The 19,564-nt window shown below is 44.2% G+C and overlaps 1 protein-coding gene across 1 annotated transcript in view; it reads right to left on the reverse strand.

Annotated features, from left to right (window-relative positions):
• Positions 1-2,113: 2,113 nt before the first annotated feature.
• LOC132402288 (alpha-soluble NSF attachment protein) overlaps positions 2,114-19,564 on the reverse strand; it is a 54,366-nt gene continuing 36,915 nt past the window's right edge. The window contains exons 6-10 of the mRNA XM_059985141.1: positions 19,231-19,286; positions 17,747-17,831; positions 12,795-12,899; positions 6,111-6,230; positions 2,114-3,113 (exon numbers count right to left, since the gene is read on the reverse strand). Of these exons, the coding sequence (XP_059841124.1) occupies positions 3,012-3,113; positions 6,111-6,230; positions 12,795-12,899; positions 17,747-17,831; positions 19,231-19,286 (468 nt within the window). The 3' untranslated portion in view covers positions 2,114-3,011. The remainder of the gene's footprint in view (positions 3,114-6,110; positions 6,231-12,794; positions 12,900-17,746; positions 17,832-19,230; positions 19,287-19,564) is intronic.

The following is a 19,564-nucleotide window of genomic DNA, read 5'->3' on the forward strand; positions in this document are numbered from 1 at the left end:
AGATGAGAAGGAGGGTGGTGAATCTATGGAATTATTTGCCACAGACAGTTGTGGAGGCCAAATCTTCATGGATATTTAAGGCAGAGTTTGATAGATTCTTGATTGGTTGGGGAATGAAGAGATATGGGGAGAAGGCAGGAGATAAAGGCTGAGCGGAAAATTTGGTCAGTCATGATGAAATGGGGGAGCAGACTTGATGGACCAAATAGCCTAATCTATCTTATGGTCTTATCCGGACTCTCATCAGGATGGAGTCTCAGCCTGAAACATCAACTGTTTATTCCTCTCAATAGATGCCCCCTGAACTTCCGAGTTCTTCCAGCATTTGTGTTACTCCAGACTTCCAATATCTGCATAATCTGTTGTGTTTGTGCCATTATATTTCTGCCTTTCAAGAATTATTGACCAAATTTTTCGTGACTTCACAGATGCCTACAAATTGTTTGATAATTATGGTGGTTGAGATAAGCATTATGCTATGCAAAGATGCTTAGAAATTCTAAACTCTCTCTTGCATAAAAGAAAAAGAAAGGCATCACGACAGGTCTGACTCAGCTTTTGTCTCATCTCTCAAACCCTACACGAACAGAAATTTGTTCGTGGGAAGGAAACAGATGCACTTACACTAAACAACTGAAGTTTTTGAAAGTGCTTCCTCAGAATTCTTTTGTGGTTATGATAGATCATTTGAAGCTGAACAGAAATATAATTTCAGACTACTTGTAGGAAATTGGAGAAATAAGAAATTAACTTTTATTTAATACAATGTGTTTAATTGCACAACCATGCTGACGTTTTGCATTAGTTCAATTAAGCTATAAATGTTTCGTTGATGATTTTCATTTGTACTCAGTGTCTGAGGCTTCTCACTTAAGTGCCCAACAATAATCAGCCAGTATTGATGGATTCCAGTTTCCCTGATACCGTTTCTCCATGACCACAATGTCCTGGTGAAACCTTTCACCGTGTTCGTCACTGACAGCGCCAGGATTTGCAGGGAAGAAGTCTAAATGGGAATGCAGAAAATGAATCTTCAGTGACACATTGCACTTCATGGTTTTGTATGCTTGAAGCATGTTGTCAACCAGCTGCACGCAGTTTGGTGCTCTGTAGTTGCCAAGAAAATTTTCAACAGCATCCTTGAATGCCTTCCATGCGATTTTCTCCGGTCCCATTAGAAATTCTTCAAATTGCTTGTCATTGATAACCTGTTTGATTTGTGGAGCCACAAAATGCCTTCCTTAATCTCAGTATCAGTTATTCTGACTTGAATTATGAATTGAAATAACAAATATAGGTGACTTAAAAAATGGTACATGATAAAGGACATTTCATGGTGATTTTCATGAGCAGCAGCCCAAAATCTGTAAGATACACCTTAAAGTATTCAGGAGGCAAAATATTGGTTGTCCAGTGTCATTATGGTGTTTGAGAGAAGCATTATGTGATGCACAAATGCTTAGAAATTCTGAACTTTTGTCAATTATAAAGAAAAACGTTATTATGACAGGTCTGACACACCATGTCCATTCTTTCACCACATGTCACAACTATACCAATGGAAGTTTGTTACTGGGAAGGAAGAGGATGCATTGACTGTTTGGAAGTGTAATTTGCTGATAAGAAGATGGATAAACTTGGGTTGTTTTCTCTGGAGTGCCGGACCGGGCTGAGGGTTTGCAAGCTTACGAGAGGCATAGATAGAGTGGATAGAGAGCATCTGTTTCCCAGGGTAGAAATGTCTAATATCAGAGGGCATGCATTGAAGGTGAGAGGGAGTAGGTTCAAGGGGGATGTGAGGGGTAAGTTTATTTACTCAGAGAGGCTTTTAGGAGATGTTTGGATAGACACATGGATGTGAGGAGGATGGAGGGATATGGACAAGATGTAGGGAGGAGGGATTAGTGTTTGGGCGTTTTTGATTTGCTTTTTATCTGGTTTGGCACAACACTGTGGGCTGAATGGCCTGTTCCTGTGCTGTACTCTTCCATGTTCTAAAATGGTCTCACGAGGTCTCAGCGGTCAGAGGGTAGATTCCCAGCATCTGCAGTTTTGATTTCCAATGACTTGCCTTCTACAGATTATAAAATAAGCTTTGCAAAACACTTCACAAGATGGTACATCTTTAATCATTTATTCAGATCTAAAAATGATAATATTTGCATATTTATACATGGGTGCAGCTAGTTCAGCTTGTAATCACGCACAAGGACTCACCCTCCCGAATACGTGTGTAGTGAATTTCCAGCTGGCCTGCCTGGACACTGGTATACATGCCCACACTCATGACATGAGCTATTGTAAATACTTTCCAAAATAACTTAAATGCAACAAGTAGCAAACAGAAATATTCAAATTAAAATGTTTTACCTAATAGTATAACATTCCAAAACACTTCATACTAGTACCTCCCACCCCCTTCCCCTAATAAAAGCATTAGGCTACTTTCCAGGTGAACTGACCCAGGGATGAATGCGAGCAAACCCGAAACAGCACAGCCAGCTATTCAACTGTAGTAGGCACCACAACCAAGGCTGATCTGACCTTTAATCAGTTGTTACGTTCTCAGCTGGAACTAGTGAACAGCAGGCCAACTTGTGAAATGCATGACCACAAGCTGAGCAGAACAGACAAGATAATCATCAGGCACTCTCTCAATCTCCATGCTATACCTGGAGTATTTTTTTAAATAGCTACAGTTATATCAAGTTAATGTCATAAATATAGTGGGCAAATTACATTTATACATAGAACTCCTGCCAGAATATAGGAAAAAGTTGTTGGGAAAAATTTAAGGTTCAAGGGAATGCATCAAAAATTACAGCTCAATCTGCAAGCAGAAGATTTATCATAAATGCGAGAAACGTTCAAACATTTCCATTTCTGGAATGCTTCCTCATTGTTTAATTTGCAAAGTTTTGTGTTTTTTTAAAAATCAAAAACCACCAGTTCCCCTCCCTCACTCGCCCAAAGCTGGAGAAATTTGACCAGAGACCATCGACGTGCCTGCCTTAGCGCAGGTCACTCTCCTCTGCCTGAATGGTCTTCTTGATCCGCAGCAACATTGTTGTCAGCCATTGGTCCAGCCGGGAGATGGAATCGTACTCCTTCACCTGCGAGGAGATTTCAGATTCATTTTGTTTAATGCGCAGGCATCAAGATGCACAGTGAAAGGAGTCATTTGCATAAACCACCAACACAAACTAAGAACGTGTTGGGGGCAAGCCCACAACTACCGCTACACATTCCCGTGGCAACAGAGCATGTCCACAATGCTCAGCAGAAAACACAATGAGTAACAAAAAAAACATTGAAACAAGCCCCATGCCTCCTTCCCATCCACGTATATACACAGTCCTCCAATGGCAAGGTCTCTGGCCTCTAGTGGATTTGCAGACATTGGGTCACCCAGTGAAGCCTCAACTTCTAGTCCCAGCTCGTGAATGCTGTTACAAAGAGATCATCATGGCAGTGCCAATACTTCTGTGGGAGTCTGTGGAGATTCGGCATGATATCCAAAACTTTGACAATCTTTTATAGATGTGTTGTGAAGACTGTATTGACTGGCTGCATCATGGCCTGGAATGGAAACACCAATGCCTTTGAATGGAAAATCCTACAAAATGTAGTGGATCTGGCCCAGTCCATCACAGGATACCATTGAGCACAGCTACATGAAACACTGTCACAGGAAAGCAACATCCATTATCAGAGATCCTCACCACTCAGGCCATGCTCTCTTCTCACTGCTGCCATCAGGTGGGAGCCTCAGGACTTGAACCACCAGGTACAAGAAAGTTGCTACCCCACAACCATCAGGCTCTTGAACTACACTCACTTTCACATCCATTGAGATGTTTCCACAATCAATGGTCTCGCTTTAAGGACCTCCCATCCCTTAATGAGAATTGGCTCTTGGACTTCTAGCTTTTCCCCCCTGTAGTTGATAATCAGCTCTTTGACTGAGAGAGTAACACACACAAAATGTTGGAGGAACTCAGCAGGTCAGGCAGCATCTATAGAAGGGACTAACCTTGAAGGGCCCGAAACATCGATTGCTTATTCCTTAGATGCTGCCGGATCTGCTGCGTCCCTCCAACATTTTCAATGTGTTACTCTGGATTTCCAGCATCTGCAGAATCTTGTGTTTACCTTGAGTGAAGGGTTGTTGTGGTGGTACACTCAAGCAGATTTCCAATCTCCCCCCTACATGTCAATTACTAAATTAGTTATCATCTTTTCCATATCATAGTAGAGATGACAACATCTTCTGTGAGGTTGCCGAGGCACAGGAAATGCTTTTCCCAACAGCAGTGCTTTCACACATTGAAGCATCGTGTGTGCGTGGAAAGAGCTGATGCTTTGTGATAAGCACAAGCGTCCCATCCTCAGCAACACACACAAAATGCAGCAGGAACTCAGCAGGCCAGGCAGCATCTATGGACAAGAGCAAACAGTCGATCTTTCAGGCTCAGACCCTTCTTCGGGACCAGGAAGGAGGCCAGAAGGAGTTAGAATAAGGAGGTGGGAGTGGAGAAAGAAGTACAAGGTAGCAGGACGTAAGTGAAACTGGGAGAGGGGAGGGTGTGAAGTAACAAGCTGGGATGTTGATTGGTGAAGGCTAGAGAAGGGGGAGGAGCACCAAAGGGAGGTGATGGTCAGGTAAGAAGAGGAGTGAGAAAGAAACGAGATTGAGGAATGATGAAGGAGAGGTGGGGGAGGGGGAGCAAATACCCGACATTCGAGAAATTGATGTTCATGCCATCAGGTTGGAAGCTACCCAGATGGGATACAAGGTGTTGCTCCTCCAACCTGAGTGTGGCCTCACTGCAGCAGTAGAGGAACGATGGAGTGACATGTCGGAGCGGGAATGGGAAGTAGAATTGAAATGGGTGGCCAGTGGGAGGTCCTGCTTCTTGTGATGGATGGAGCAAACATGCTTGGTGAAGTGGTCTCACTAATATACAGGGGCATCGGATACAGTAGATAACCCCAAAAGACTTTGTCTCACCTGAAAGACTCTTTGGGGCCCTGCATGGTAGTAAGGGAGATGGTGTAGGGACAGGTGTGGCATTTGTTCCACTTGCAAGGATAAGTACCAGGAGGGAGATCAGTGGGGAGTGGGCACTTCCAGTTTCTGCAGCTTTTCTCGTATTAGTGATTCATCTTCCCATCTCAGACACAGCTGTCCAAACAATCAAAGGATGGATTCTTTGGAACGTTCTGTAGTGATAACAATTTCAGGTCAGGTGAAGGGTACCCAACACTATTTCTTCAATCTCATGGAGGCCACACAACCTCAGTGGGAGAAGAGAAGCTGCAGGTATCACAGGTTGGACATAAAGAGCCTTTGGCTCGTTGGCCTTCATTGAGTACAGGAGATGGGTCGTTATGTTGAAGTTGCACAATATGTCAGTGAGGCCAAATTTGGAGTATCGTGTGCAGATCTGCTCACCTACCTCCAGGAAGGATATCAATAAGACTGAACAAGTACAGAGAAAATTTACAAGCATGTTGTTGAGACTTGCTGACTTGAGTTATAGGGAAAGGTTGAATAGGTAAGACTTTATTCCCTAGAGCACGGGTTCCCAACGTTTTACGCCATGGACCACCTACCATTAACTGAGGGGCCCCTGCCCTACAGTGTAAGGAAATGAGGGTAGGTTTGATAGAATTTTATACAAATTTATGAGGGGTATAGATAGAGTAAATGCAAGAAGTCTTTTTCCACTGAAGATCGGTGAGACTAGAACTATAAGTCATAGGATGAGGCGACAGGTGAAATGTTTAAGAGGAACCTTTCACTCAGAGGTTGGTGTGAATGTGGATGTTTTTCGATAGAAACAGTTAGAGAAGTTTGGACAAGTACATGGATGGGAGGGGTATGGAGAGGAATGGTCCAGGTCCAGGTAGATGGAACTGGGCAGAAAAGCGGTTTGTTACGGACTAGATAGGCTGAAGGGCCCTGTTTGTGGGCAACGGTGTTTTATGACTCTGACCTGCTGAGTATCTCTCGTACTTGTTGTATTTCTCATGTTTTCACTATTTGTTCAAGTCACTTAGTAGGATGGACATACTACACTTGGCTGCTTGCAACTGCAAATACTTACTGCATCAGTGTAGCCGTCAACATTCTGGTCTTCAAAAGCATCCAGGAGTTTCTTGACTAGTTTACACTCCCTGGAATCTGAGAAGGCCGGGAACATCTCCTCATACTTGGTCATTGCCAGCTGCAGAATGAAAAGCATTTCTGGGTTAAAGTTATTTTAATCTACTTTGTACTCTAAGAACAGTCTAACCCTTCCCTCCATTTTGCTATCATTCATGTGTCTATCCAAGTACCTTGGTTCCATCTGCCACAAATGGAACTTCCTGCTGGCCAAACATTTTAATTCCTATTCCCATTTTGACATGGCTTCCTCTTGTGCCAAGATGAGGCCACCTTAATACCTTATATTCTGTCTGGATAGCCTCCAATCTGATAGCATGAATATCGATTTCTCCTACAAGTTAAAAAAAAATCCTCCCCCCTCCCTTTACGTCTTCCCACCTGCCTATTACTTCCAATTGGGTCCTTGCCTCCTTCCCTTTCTCCTATGGTCCACTCTCCTCTCCTATCAGATTCCTTCCTCTCCAGCCCATGACCTTTCCCACCCACCTGGCTTCACCAATCACCTTTCAGCTACCCTCCTTCCCCTCCCCCCACCTTTTTATTCTGGTGTCTTCCTGGTCTTAGCCCAAAACATAGAATGTTTACTCATTTCCACAGATGCTGCCTAACCTGCTGAGTTCTTCCAGCATTTTGCGTGTTGCTAAAAATTTCTTAAATGTCCCTAATATATCTGCCATCACCCCTAGCAGGGCATTCCGAGCACCCTCCACTGTGTTTTTAAAAAAAACTACCTCTGACTTTCCCCTATAATTTCCTCCAAATGGCTTAAAGTTGCACCCACTTTCATTAGCCCTTTCCACCCTAGGGGAGAAAAAGGTCCCTGGTTGTCTACTGAAATTCTGCCTCTTAGCATCTTCTACATCTCTATCAAATCACCTCTCATCCTCCTTTGCTCCAAAGAGAAAATCCCTAATTTGCTCAACTTATTCTCCTATGACATGCTCTCTAACCTAGGCAACATTCTTATAAATCTCCTCTGCACCCTCTCTAAAGCTTCCACATCCTTCCTATTGTTAGGACATATTCTGGACTTGGAGTACAAAGGAAAATATTAACTTCAACAACCCATCTTTAGACCTGAAAGTGGATTGTAGATTAAATTTCAAATATAGCTCTGGACAAGAAGTTGCTGGAGCTGTGGGTAGGAGATACTTGAAAAACCAAACAATGCTGATTAACATTCATTTTAGGTGTCTGGAGCATGAGTGCTAAGTAGGTGTGAAAATTTTATGTAATTCAAAGGAAGCATTGTAGATTCATTGTTAATATACAAGACCATAAGACAGAGGAGCAGAATTAGGCCATTTGGCCCATCAAGTCTGCTGAATCATGGCCGAATCTTTCTTCCCCTCCTCAGTCCCTCTTCTCCAGCCTTCTCCCTGTAAATGTTGATGCCATGTCCAATCAAGAACCTCTCCGTCTTAAATACACCCATCGACCTGGCCCCCAGAGCCACCTGTGGCAACAAATTCCACAGATTCACCACTCTCCGGCTAAAGGGATTTATCTGCATCTCTGTTTTAAATGGACACCCGTCTATCTGAGGCTGTGCCCTCTTGTCTTAGATTCCCCCACCTTGGGAAACATCCTTTCCACATCTACTCTGTCTAGGCCTTTCAACATTCGAAAGGTTTCAATGAGATTCCCCCCCATCCTTCTGAATTCCAGTGAGTACAGAGCCAGAGCCATCAAACGTTCTTCATAAGATAAGCCTTTCATTCCCAGAATCATCCTTGTGAATGTCCTCTGAACCCTCTCCAATGCTAGCACATCTTCTCTTAGATGAGGGGCCCAAAACTGTTCATAATACTCAAGGTGAGGCCTCACCAGCGCCTTATAAAGCCTCAGCTTCACATCTCAGCTTTTGTATTTCAGACCTCTTGTAATGAATACTAACATTGCATTTGCCTTCCACGCCACTGACTCTGCCTGCAAGTTAACCTTCAGGGTGTTCTCAGATTTTTGGATTTTCTTCCCATTCAAAAAATAGTCCACACATTTATTTCTACTACCAAAGAACATGACCATGCATTTTCCTACATTGTATTTCATTTGCTGCTTTCGTCCTCATTCTCCTAATCTGTTTAAGTCCTTCTGCAGCCATCTGTTTCCTCAACATGACCTGCCCTTTCACCAATCTTTGTAACATCTGCAAAATTGGCAGCAAGGCCATCTATTCTTATCATCTAAATCACTAATATACAGTACTAAAAAAAGCAGTCCAAATACTGACCCCTGTGGAACCCCACCAGTCACTGACAGCCAACCAGAAAAGAATCGTTTTATTCCCACTCACTGCCTCCTACCAATCAGCCAATGCTCTAACCTTGTTAGTAACTTTCCTGTAATACCGTGGGCTCTTAACTTGGTAAGCAGCCTCATGTGTGGCATCTTGTCAAAGGCCTTCAGAAAGTCCAAATATACAACATTAACTACATCCCCTTTATCTATCCTACTTGTAATCTCCTCAAAGAATTCCAACAGGTTCATCAGGCAAGAGTTTTCCTTGAGGAAACCATGCTGACTTTGTCCTATCTTGTCCTGTCACCAAGTACTCCATAACCTCATCCTTAACAATTGACTCCAACATCTTCCCACCCACTGAGGTCAGGCTAATGTGTCAATAATTTCCTTCCTGCTGTCTTTCTCCTTTCTTAAAAGAGTGGAGTGACATTTGCAAAAATGCCAGAGTCCAATGATCTTTAAAAGAACATTACTCATGCCACCACAATCTCTACCACTACCTCTTTCAGAACCCTTGGGTGCAGTTCATCTATTCCAAGTGACTGATGCACCCTAAGGTCTTTCAGCTTTTTGAGCAGCTTCTCCCTTGTAATAGTAGCTGCACCCACTTCTCTTCTTTCACACCCTACAACAAGGGTTCCCAACCTTTTTAATGCCATGGACCTCTAACATTAACCAAGGGGTGCGTGGACCCCAGGTTGGGAATCCCTGCCCTACAACATCTGTCACACTGCTAATGTCTTTCACAGAGAAGACTGATGCAAAATAACTCAATTAGTTCATCTGCCATCTCCTCATCCTCCTATATCCACTTTCATCTCTTACTTATTTTACATACTTAAAAATGCTTTTACTGTCCATTTTGATATTGTTTGCTAGCTTGCTTTCATATTGCATCTTTTCCCTCCTAATGATTCTTTTAGTTGCTCTCTATAGGTTTTTACAAAACTTCCCAATCCTCTATATTCCCGCTAATTTTTGCTTTGTTCTATGCCCTCTCTTTACCCTTTACATTAGCTTTGACTTCCCTTGTCAGCCACAATTGTACTATTTTGCCATTTGAGCATTTCGTTGCTTTTGGAAATCACATGTTCTGCACCTTCCTCATTTTTCCAGGAACTCACACCATTGCTGTTCTGCTGTCATCCCTGTCAGCAGCTCCTTCCAGTTTTCTTTGGCCAACTCCTCTCCCATCCCACAGTAATTTCCTTTACTCCACTGAGATACTGCTACATCAGACTTTACTTTCTCCCTCCCAAATTTCAAGCTGAACATCATATTGAGCTCACTGCCTCCTGAGGGTTTTTTTTTACCTTAAGCTCCCCAATCACCTCCAGTTCATCACCTAACACCCAATCCAGTGTAGCTGATCCCCTAGTGGGCTCAACAACAAACTGCTCTAAAAAGCCATCTCGTAGGCATTCAACAAACTCACTCTCTTATATAGTTACCAACTTGATTTTCCCCGATTGACCTGTATGTTGAAATCTCCCATGACTATCATAAATTTGCCTTTTTGACACTGCTTTTCTATTTCCATTGTAATCAGGGGTCCACATCGCAGCTACTGTTGGGAGCCCTGTATAAAACTGCCATCAGGATCCTTCTAACCTTGCAGTTTCTTAACTCAACCCACAATGATTCAATATGTTCTGATCCTGTCTTACCTTCCTACTGATGTGATGCCATTCTTTCCCAGCAGAGCCACACCACCCCGACTACCTTCCTATCCCTCCAATACAAACTACAACCATCCTTCAGCCGTGATTTAGTGACGGTCACAACATCACACCTGTCAATCTGTAGAAGTGCAAGAACATTACCCACCTTATTTCTTATACTCCATGCATTGAGCTATCACACTTTGTGTACTTTATTTGACAGTTTTTTTGATTCTGCATCCGTAGTACGCTGGTACTCACCCCGCTGGCTGCAGTTATGTCCTATCATCTGCCTGTCCTTCCTGAAAGTCTGACTGCATGCTATCTTTGCTTTTTTACCATCCATCCTACCCCGAGTCCCTTCACTCCGGTTCCCACCCCCCTGCCAAGTTGTTTAAACTCTCTCCAACAGCTCTAACAAACCTGCTCCCCCTTGGGTTCAGGTGCAACCCATCACTTTCGAAAAGGTCATACATCCACCAGGAGAAATCCCAATGATCCACATTCTGAAGCCCTACCCCCTGCACCAGCTTCTCAGCCACACATCAATCTGGCAAAGCGTCCTGTTTCTACCCTCACTCCGCGGAGTATGGCGCAGGCAGCAATCCAGTAGTTTCTACCCTCGAGGTCTCTTCCTTCGAAAGGGTCTCAATCTGATGCCTGCTGCTTGTTTTGGTTGAATAAGCCACTACACTTCAGTATCCATGAGCTTCAGTCATTCTCTGATGACTTTGTTCACATTACAGCACTATAATGAGGGACCTGACCTGACCACAATACTCCAAACACAGTCTTATTCAGATTTTATGGAGCTGCAACAGGATGCCCGTAGATTCATTTAACTGCAGTGGATTCATCAACAAATCCTGCCCTTGCCAGAAACACCTACGTCTTGTAATTAGCATCTCTAGTCAAACCTCACCTAAATTCCAGAGGTGCAGCATGTTGTGCATTTGCCACCATTAAGATCCACACAGACTACTGCCATTGAATCAGTCTCAACTCCTAGAGTCATAAACACCAAGTCCACAGCGACTATCAAACACCGATCTATACCAATCTCCGGTGTACTCTCAGACATAGAACATACAACAGAACAGCCCAGGAACAGGTCCTCCAGCCCACAATGCTGTGCACCCACACACTAATCCCTCCTCCCTACACCATGTCCATTCCCTCCATCTTCCTCACATCCATGTGACTATCTCAACATTTCTTAAAAGCCTCCAGTGTATTTGCCTCTACCACCGTACCAGGCATACACCACTCTCCGAGTAAAACTACCTACCCCTCACATCCCCTCGATCCTACCCCCCTCACACCTTCAATGCATGCATGCCCTCTGGTATTAGATATTTCAACCCTGAGAAACAGAAACTCCCTGTCCAGTCTATCTATGCTTCTCATGACCTTGTAAACCTCTATCAGATCTCCTCTCTGTCTTCACTACTCCAAAGAAAACAACCCAAGTTTATCCAGCCTCTCATGATTGCAAGTGCCCTCTGAACCAGGTAGCATCCTGGTAAACCTCTTCTGCACCCTCTCCAAGGTTTTGCCATCCTTCCTATAGTGAGGCAACCAGAACTACATGCGATTCTGCAGACGTGGCCTAACCAGAGTCTTATAAAGTAGCAACATGCAACATGTTAGACGGGGGAGACAGTGATGTTGAAGTGTTGGGATGGACTCTGGGAGCTTTGCCATTGCTAGCATACCGGGTGGGGGGGGGGGGGGGGGGCTGCTGCCTGTACGTGGGTGGGGGGAGGGTTTTTTTGGAGTTCTAACCTTTTTACTTATTCATCCTTTGTTTTTTTTTTCCCCCTCTATCTGTTTGGTAGAAGTTTGCAAAGAGTTTCAGGTTATTTACTGTATAAATTGAACCATTGAACATAACCTCTTGACTTTTGAACTCAATGCCTCAACCAAGAAAAGCAAGCATTCCATAAACTTCTCAACCACCCTATCAACCTGTGTAGCCAGCTTCATGGAGCCATGAACTTGAACCCCAAGGTCTCTCTGCTTATCAACTTCCATTAATTTTGCCACTTACAGAGGCTAATTAATGCCTATAGGTGTGGGAGGAGACACTATCACACAGATGAAACCCGACACAATCACAGAAAACCTGCAAACTCCACAGTCAGCACCAGAGACCAAAAATTCTATTTGTCACATGTACAGGGAAACAGCCAAATACGCAAGCTGCATCAATAACCAACAGTCCCAGGATCATGCTGGGGGCAGACTGCAGGAGTTTGGCACCGACATAGCAGGGCCACAAGTTACTAACTTTAATCCGCACGTCTTTGGAACGTAGGAAGAAACCCACGCGTCACCGGAAGAACGATCCAGGAACATTTTCTTCTCTAACTCCAATTTGACATACTCTGACTTGCTTGATGTACCGTTCCCTGTCTCAGCAAGAATCACCAGCCGTGACCTAGCCTAGGATAAAGCTCTCTCTCCTTGCACCTTTTATACCTTTCAAAAGCACGGACACTGGTATTTGGTACCTGCGCCTGCACAATGACCTCGCCTTCCTGTGGAGAACTGATTCTGATTCCTTAGGGACAGCAGTGGGAATTGAGCCCTGATTGCAACCACTGCACCACCATGCTGTCTCGAGTGAAGCCGAGGGCTGCAGGCAGCAGAAGCTGAGACAGCGGATCTATGAATTGTGCCACCGCAAGCAGATGGGACTTTTCCAGGACTCGTACCTTGGCATTTAGCATGTCGACGCAGAAATGGCAGAGCGCTGCTTTGAAGAAGTATTCTTTTGCACTGTACTTGAGCAGTGGGCTGTCCATGGCATTCGTGCCTACCTGTGGTGAACAGAAACACAAAGTCACAAAAGGAATTAGACATTAAATTGATGTGAATTGTAAACAAAAACAACAAGCATTAAAGGCAGTTCAGTTGACATGTTCTTGATTAGTCAGGCATCATAGGTTACGGGAAAAAGACAGACCTCTAAGAGGACCACAACCTTGTCATTGGGTTTGGAGGCTTGTGTGTCCCAATGACCCAGAGAGCTATGTTGGCTGGTGTCAGGGCCATTGTTATTACAAAGCAAAAAGTGCTGGGAAAACTTTATGGTCTTAAGCTGGTTAAGTCACCTGGACCAGATGGACTACATCCCAGAGTCTTGAGAAAGGTTGCTAAAGAGATGCATTGTTCATGATCTTTTAAGAATCACTTGATTCTGGCATGGTCCTGAAGAACTGGAAGATTGCAAATATCACTCCACACTTTAAGAAGTGAAGAAGCTAAAAGAAAGAAATTATAGGCCAGTTATCTTAACCTCAGTGGTTGGGAGTCTATTACTGAGGAGGTGCTTTCAGGATACTTGGAGACTAAGTTAAGTCAAAGTCAGCATGGTTTCTGCACAGGGAAATCTTGCCTGACAAATCTGTTAGAGTTCTTCAAGGAAGTAACAAGCAGGGTGGACAAAGGAGAGGCAATGGATGTAATTTACTTGGACTTCCAGAAGCCATTCGATAAGGCTGCTTAACAAGATAAAATCCTATGGCATACCAGGAAAGACGCTGGCATGGATAGAGGAACAGCTGACAGGCAGGAGGCAGCCATTGGGAATAAAGGGGGCCTTTTCTGTTGGCTGCCAGTGACTAGTGTTTTTCCTCAGAGGTCAGTTTTGAGACCGCTACTTTTCACATTGTTTGTCAGTGACTTGGATAATGAAATCAATGGCTTTGTGGCAAAGTTTGCAGATGATACAAAAATAGGTGGAGGGGTAGATAATGTGATTGCAGCAGGACTTAGACAAATTGGAAATATGGGTAAAAAAATGACAGATGGAATAAGGTGTTGGGAAGTGAAATGTATGATGATGCATTTCGGTAAAAGGAACTATAGTGCTTATTATTTAAATGGGGAGAAGGTTCAAACATCAGAGGTGCAGAGGGACTTGGTCTTCATGCAAGACTCCCAGTAGGTTAATTTACAGGTTGAGCCTGTGGTCAAGGCAATGTTGCCATTTACTTCAAGGGAAATAGAAATAAAAGCAAGAAGATAATGCAGTGGCTTTATAAGACACTAGTCAGGCTGCACTTGGAGTATTGTCAACAGTTTTGGGCCCCATACCTCAGAAAGGATGTGTAGTAATTGAAGAGGATTCAGAGAAGGTTCATGAGGATAATTCTGGGAATGAAGGGGTTAACATTTGAGGAGTGTTTGGCAGCTTTAGGTCTGTACTCACTGGAACTTAGAAGAATGCAGGAGATCTTACTGAAATCTACCGAATGTTGGACGGGCCAGACAGCGTGGACATGGAGAGGATGTTTCCTGTGGTGGGGGTATCCAGAACCAGAGGGTACAGCCTCAAAACTGAGGGGCAACCTTTTAGAACGGAAGTGAGGAGGAATTTTTTAGCCCAAGAGCAGTGAATCTGCGGAATGCTTTGCCACAGACTGCAGTAGAGGCCAAGTCCATGGGTATATTTAAGGTGGAAGTTGATCGTTTCCTGATCAATCAGGGCCTCAAAGGATATGGCGATAAGGCAGGTTTATGGGGTTGAGTGGGATCCGGGATCAGCCATGATGGAATGATGAAGCAGACTTGATGGGCTGAATGGCCTAATTCTGGTCTTATTTCTTATGGTCTGTGTGAACCAGTCTGGCCATTCTTCTCTGATGGCTCTCATTAACAAGGCGTTTTCACCCACAGAACTGCCTCTCACTGGGTTTTTTTTTCCCTCACATCATTCTCTGTAAACACTAGAGACTGATGTGCATGGAAATTCCAGGAGACTACAGCAGTCCAACAATCATTCCACTATCAGACACTTCAATTACATTTTCCCCCCATTCTGATATTTAGTCTGAACAACTGAATCTTGTTGACTTCATTAACTTTGCCTCCAACTTTCACCCTGCCCTCAAATTTACCTGGTCCATTTCCAACATCTCTGGAGACGGCTTATCTACTGATATCTACTAGAAGCCTACAGACTCTCACAGCTACCTGGACTATTCCTCTTCCCACCCTGTCTCTTGCAAAAATACTATCCCCTTCTCACAATTCCTCCGTCTCCACCGCATCTGCTCTCAGGATGAGGCTTTTCATTCCAGGACGAAGGAGGTGTCTTCTTTTTTTAAACAAAGGGGCTTCCCTTCCACCATCAACTCTGCTCTCAAACGCATCTCTCCCGTTTCCCGCACATCTGCCCTCACCCCATCCGCCGACCACCCCACTCGGGATAGGGTCCCCCTTGTCCTCACCTACCACCCCACCAGCCTCCGGATCCAACGTATAATTCTCCGTAACTTCTGCCACCTCCAACGGGATCCCACTACCAAGCACATCTTTCTCTCCCCCCTCTTTCTGCTTCCCGCAGGGATTGCTCCCTACATGATTCCCTTGTCCACTCGTCCCCCCCCCTCCATCCCTTCCCACCGATCTCCCTCCTGGCATTTATCCTTGCAAGCGGAACAAGTGCTACGCCTGCCCTTACACTTCCTCCCTCACCACCATTCAGGGCCCCAGACAGTCCTTCCAGGTGAGGCGACACTTCACCTGTGATTCGGCTGGTGTGGTATACTGCGTCCGGTGCTCCCGGTGTGGCCTTTTATATATTGGTGAGACCCAACACAGACTGGGAGACCGTTTCACTGAACACCTACGCTGTGTCTGCCAGAGAAAGCAGCATCTCCCAGTGGCCACACATTTTAATTCCACGTCCCATTCCCATTCTGATACGTCTATCCATGGCCTCCTCTACTGTCAAGATGAAGCCACACTCAGGTTGGAGGAACACCACCTTATATACCGGCTGGGTAGCCTCCAACCTGATAGCATGAACATTAACTTCTCTAACTTCCGTTAATGCCCCTCCTCCCCTTCTTACCCCATCCCTAATAGATTTAGTTTTTTTTGTTTTTGTTTTCTTCCCCCCTCCCTTTTTTCCCTTCTCCAGCTCTGTATCCCTTTTGCCAATCACCTTTCTGGCTCTCAGCTTCACCCCACCCCCTCCGGTCTTCTCCTGTCATTTCACATTTTCCTCTCTCCCTCCTACTTTCAAATCTCTTACTATCTTTCCTTTCAGTTAGTCCTGACGAAGGGTCTCGGCCCGAAACGTCAACAGTGCTTCTGGCTATAGATGCTGCCTGGCCTGCTGCGTTCCACCAGCATTTTGTGTGAGTTGCTTGAATTTCCAGCATCTGCAGAGTTCCTCGTGTTTGCAACTGAACCTCTTGACTCTGTCTGCATGTTTTTATGCATTGAATTGCTACCACATGATCGGCTGATCAAACAGTTGCATTAATGAGCAGGTATTCCTAATAAAGTGGTCACTGAATGTATGAAAGGTACCAAGGAATGGCTAGTCAGCCATGCAACTAAAAACAAGAGGAAACTGTATGGGGGAGGGGCAGAGTACAAGGACACCAACGAAAGATCAACAATTACTTTGAGGAAACCAACAGTCAACACAAACAAGGAACAGCAGGATAGGAACCATGTTACTGGACTGGTAAAACAGGCTGGACTAATGATAGGTAATTAAATTTGGAATGAATAGCTGACGTCAGTCATGGTGATTGGGACTACTAGTCTTAAGAATCTAGCTCACTGATGTAATTTAGGAAAAGAGATTGGGCCTTGCCCACTATGACTTCTCTGAAGAACCACGATAGGATTGAATCTTACACTCAGTGGCCACTTTATTAGGTACTCTTGCTCATCCATGCAAATATCCAATCAGCCAATCATGTAGCAGCAATGTGATGCATAAAAGCATGCAGACATGGCAAGAGGTTCAGTTAATTGTCAGACCAAACACCAGAATGGGGAAGAAATGTGAACTAAGTGAAAACACAAAAATACAACTGCAGATGCTGTGGATCACAGAATACGTACACAACGCTGGAAGAACTCAACAGGTCAGGCAGCATCTGTGAGAAAAGAGTAGCCAACGTTTCGGGCCAAGACCCTTCATCAGGAATGGGGGGGGGGGGGAGAGAGCCCAGCTACATGATTGGCTGATTGGAAGAAATACAAGAAATTAACTCTGAAATTTGGAAAGCAAAAGGGAAGGTAGGTCAAAGACAGTTCAGGGCATTTGATCCTCTTTCCTCCACCACCCACCCAACTACTGACCTTGTTTAAACCCTTCACTAGTTTCTATTTCAGAAGATGGCAACCATGCTTGGGGAGCTGGCAAGAAGCTACACAGCAAGCATTCATATCCCTCCCCCCTCCCCCCCTTCGGTTCCTGTGGCAATGAATTCCGCAGATGGCTGTGGAGACCAGTCATTGAGTATACTTAAGGCAAAGGTTGATAGATTCTTGATTAGTCAGGAAATGAAGGGATATGGGGAGAAGGCAGGATATTGAGGCCGAGGGAAAATGGATCATCAATGATGAAATGGTGGAGCAGACTTAATGGGCCAACTGGCCTAAAATGTTCCTAGATCTTATGGTCTTATATTCACCAGATCACTGTAGTAGCCATCTGAAAATTGCTTGGTGTTAGTTTCCAACATGAAACAGAAGGAGAGACAAACAGTAATCAGTTGAATGGTGCTGGATTGTAACTATACAGTCACACAGAGCACATACTGTCTGCACTGTGTTTCACACCTTGGTCTCAGAGGAACGCCGCTTTGTTTACCTGCATACGCGAATGACAGGAAACCTGAAACCACTCACTCACCTGCTCATATATCTCAATGGCTTTGGGATACTGCTCTAGCTGCGCTGCATATGTGGCGACTTTCAGCAAACACTTATTCGCAGAACTGCGGAGCAAAACACAATCTGTAGGCTTAATATATTCTTGAGCATTCCACACGATTTCTGCACCTAAACAAGAATAGTATGAGCTGATCTGCTAGAAAGAATCAGTAAACAGAAACACTTAGCTTGATGTTACGGTGATTGCCGAGCTTGGCAATCAGTTTGCAGACATTTCATCACCAGTTCAGGTGACACCCTCACTGCGCAGTTGTTGGTGTTTCTCTCTGGGAGTGCTTGTGTTTATGTCGCGCCTCCCCCCTACGCAATGCACGGGTGTCTGTATAAACACAAACACTCCCAGAGAGAAACGCCAATGACTACACACAGAGGATGAAACCTCGACTGGCGATGAAACGTCTGCAAGCTAATTGCCACGCTCAGCGAACACCACAACATCTAACGCCTCAAGCCGAGCTACCAAAATTCACCACCATTTTTGGTTCTTGAGCAAATATGGCTAATATAACTTTAGAGTGATTGGAGGAAAGCATAGGGCGATGTCGGAGGCATTTTTTTGTATATACAGAGAGTGGTGGGTGCGTGGAAATGCCTTGCCAGTGATGGTGGTAAAGGCAGATAAATTAAGGGCATTTAAGAAATGCTTAGATAGGCATACGGATGATGGAAAAATGGAGGACTATGTAGGAGGGAGGAGTTAGACCAGAGATTCACAACCTTTTCTATGCCTTGGACCAATATCAGAATCAGGTTCAATATCACAGCAATCACAGTGAAATTTGTTGCTTTTGCAGCAGCAGTACAATGCAATACACAATAATATGAACAGCATGTACTTTACCATAAATATTTACATGAAATACAAATATGAATTTACTGAATTAATTATGTGTGTGTATATATATATATATATATACACACACATAAATATATTAAATAGTTAAGTTAAAATAAGTAGCGCAAAAATAACTGAAATAAAAGAAATGAGGTAGTCTTGACGGGTTCAATGTCCATTCAGAAATCAGACAGCAGAGGGAAAGAAGCTGTGTCTGAATCGTTGAGTGTGCCTTCAGGCTCCTGTACCTCCTTACTGACGGATGCAATGAGAACAAGGCAGGACCTGGGTGATAGGGGTCCTTAATGTTGGACGCTGACTTTCTGAAGTATTGCTCCTTGAGGATGTCCTGGACACTAGAGACCAATGGCCATGATGGAGCAGTCTGAGTTCACAGCTTTCTTATGCAAGGAGTCTGGGAACCCCGGGTTAACTGACCTTAGAGCAGGTTAAAGGGCTGAAGGAGCTGTAATGCTCTAGGTTCTAGAAATCATAAGTAATAAGACTAATGCTTATTTTTGCAAACTGCGATCACAAGAGACTGAGAAACACTACAGATGTTAGAAAATAGGTTCCAACAATAGAGCAGTGGTGATAGTGTTACTAACCTGTTCGACTCTTCACCCTTGTAGTAGTCTGCTGCTTGTTCATAGTGTGCTATAGCCTGAAAAATAAATTCATGCCGTGATGAGAGTCTCAGGTGGGAAATGACACATCATTAATGGGAAATCTCTGCAGAACAAGGGAGTATTAGAACAGAAAGATAATTAACGACGGTAACATAGTGAAGAATCCTACCCACTCTGCTCATGGACTGTTTGTCTCACTCCCATCAGGGAGGAAGCTATGTAGTATCTATGCCAGGACCACCAGTTTCAAAAACAGTTACTTTCCCTGAGCAGAAAGGCTGATCAACACCTCCTCCCTCTAACCCACCACCAT

Source organism: Hypanus sabinus, chromosome 11, assembly GCF_030144855.1.
Source record: "Hypanus sabinus isolate sHypSab1 chromosome 11, sHypSab1.hap1, whole genome shotgun sequence".
NCBI classification, from domain to species: domain Eukaryota; kingdom Metazoa; phylum Chordata; class Chondrichthyes; order Myliobatiformes; family Dasyatidae; genus Hypanus; species Hypanus sabinus.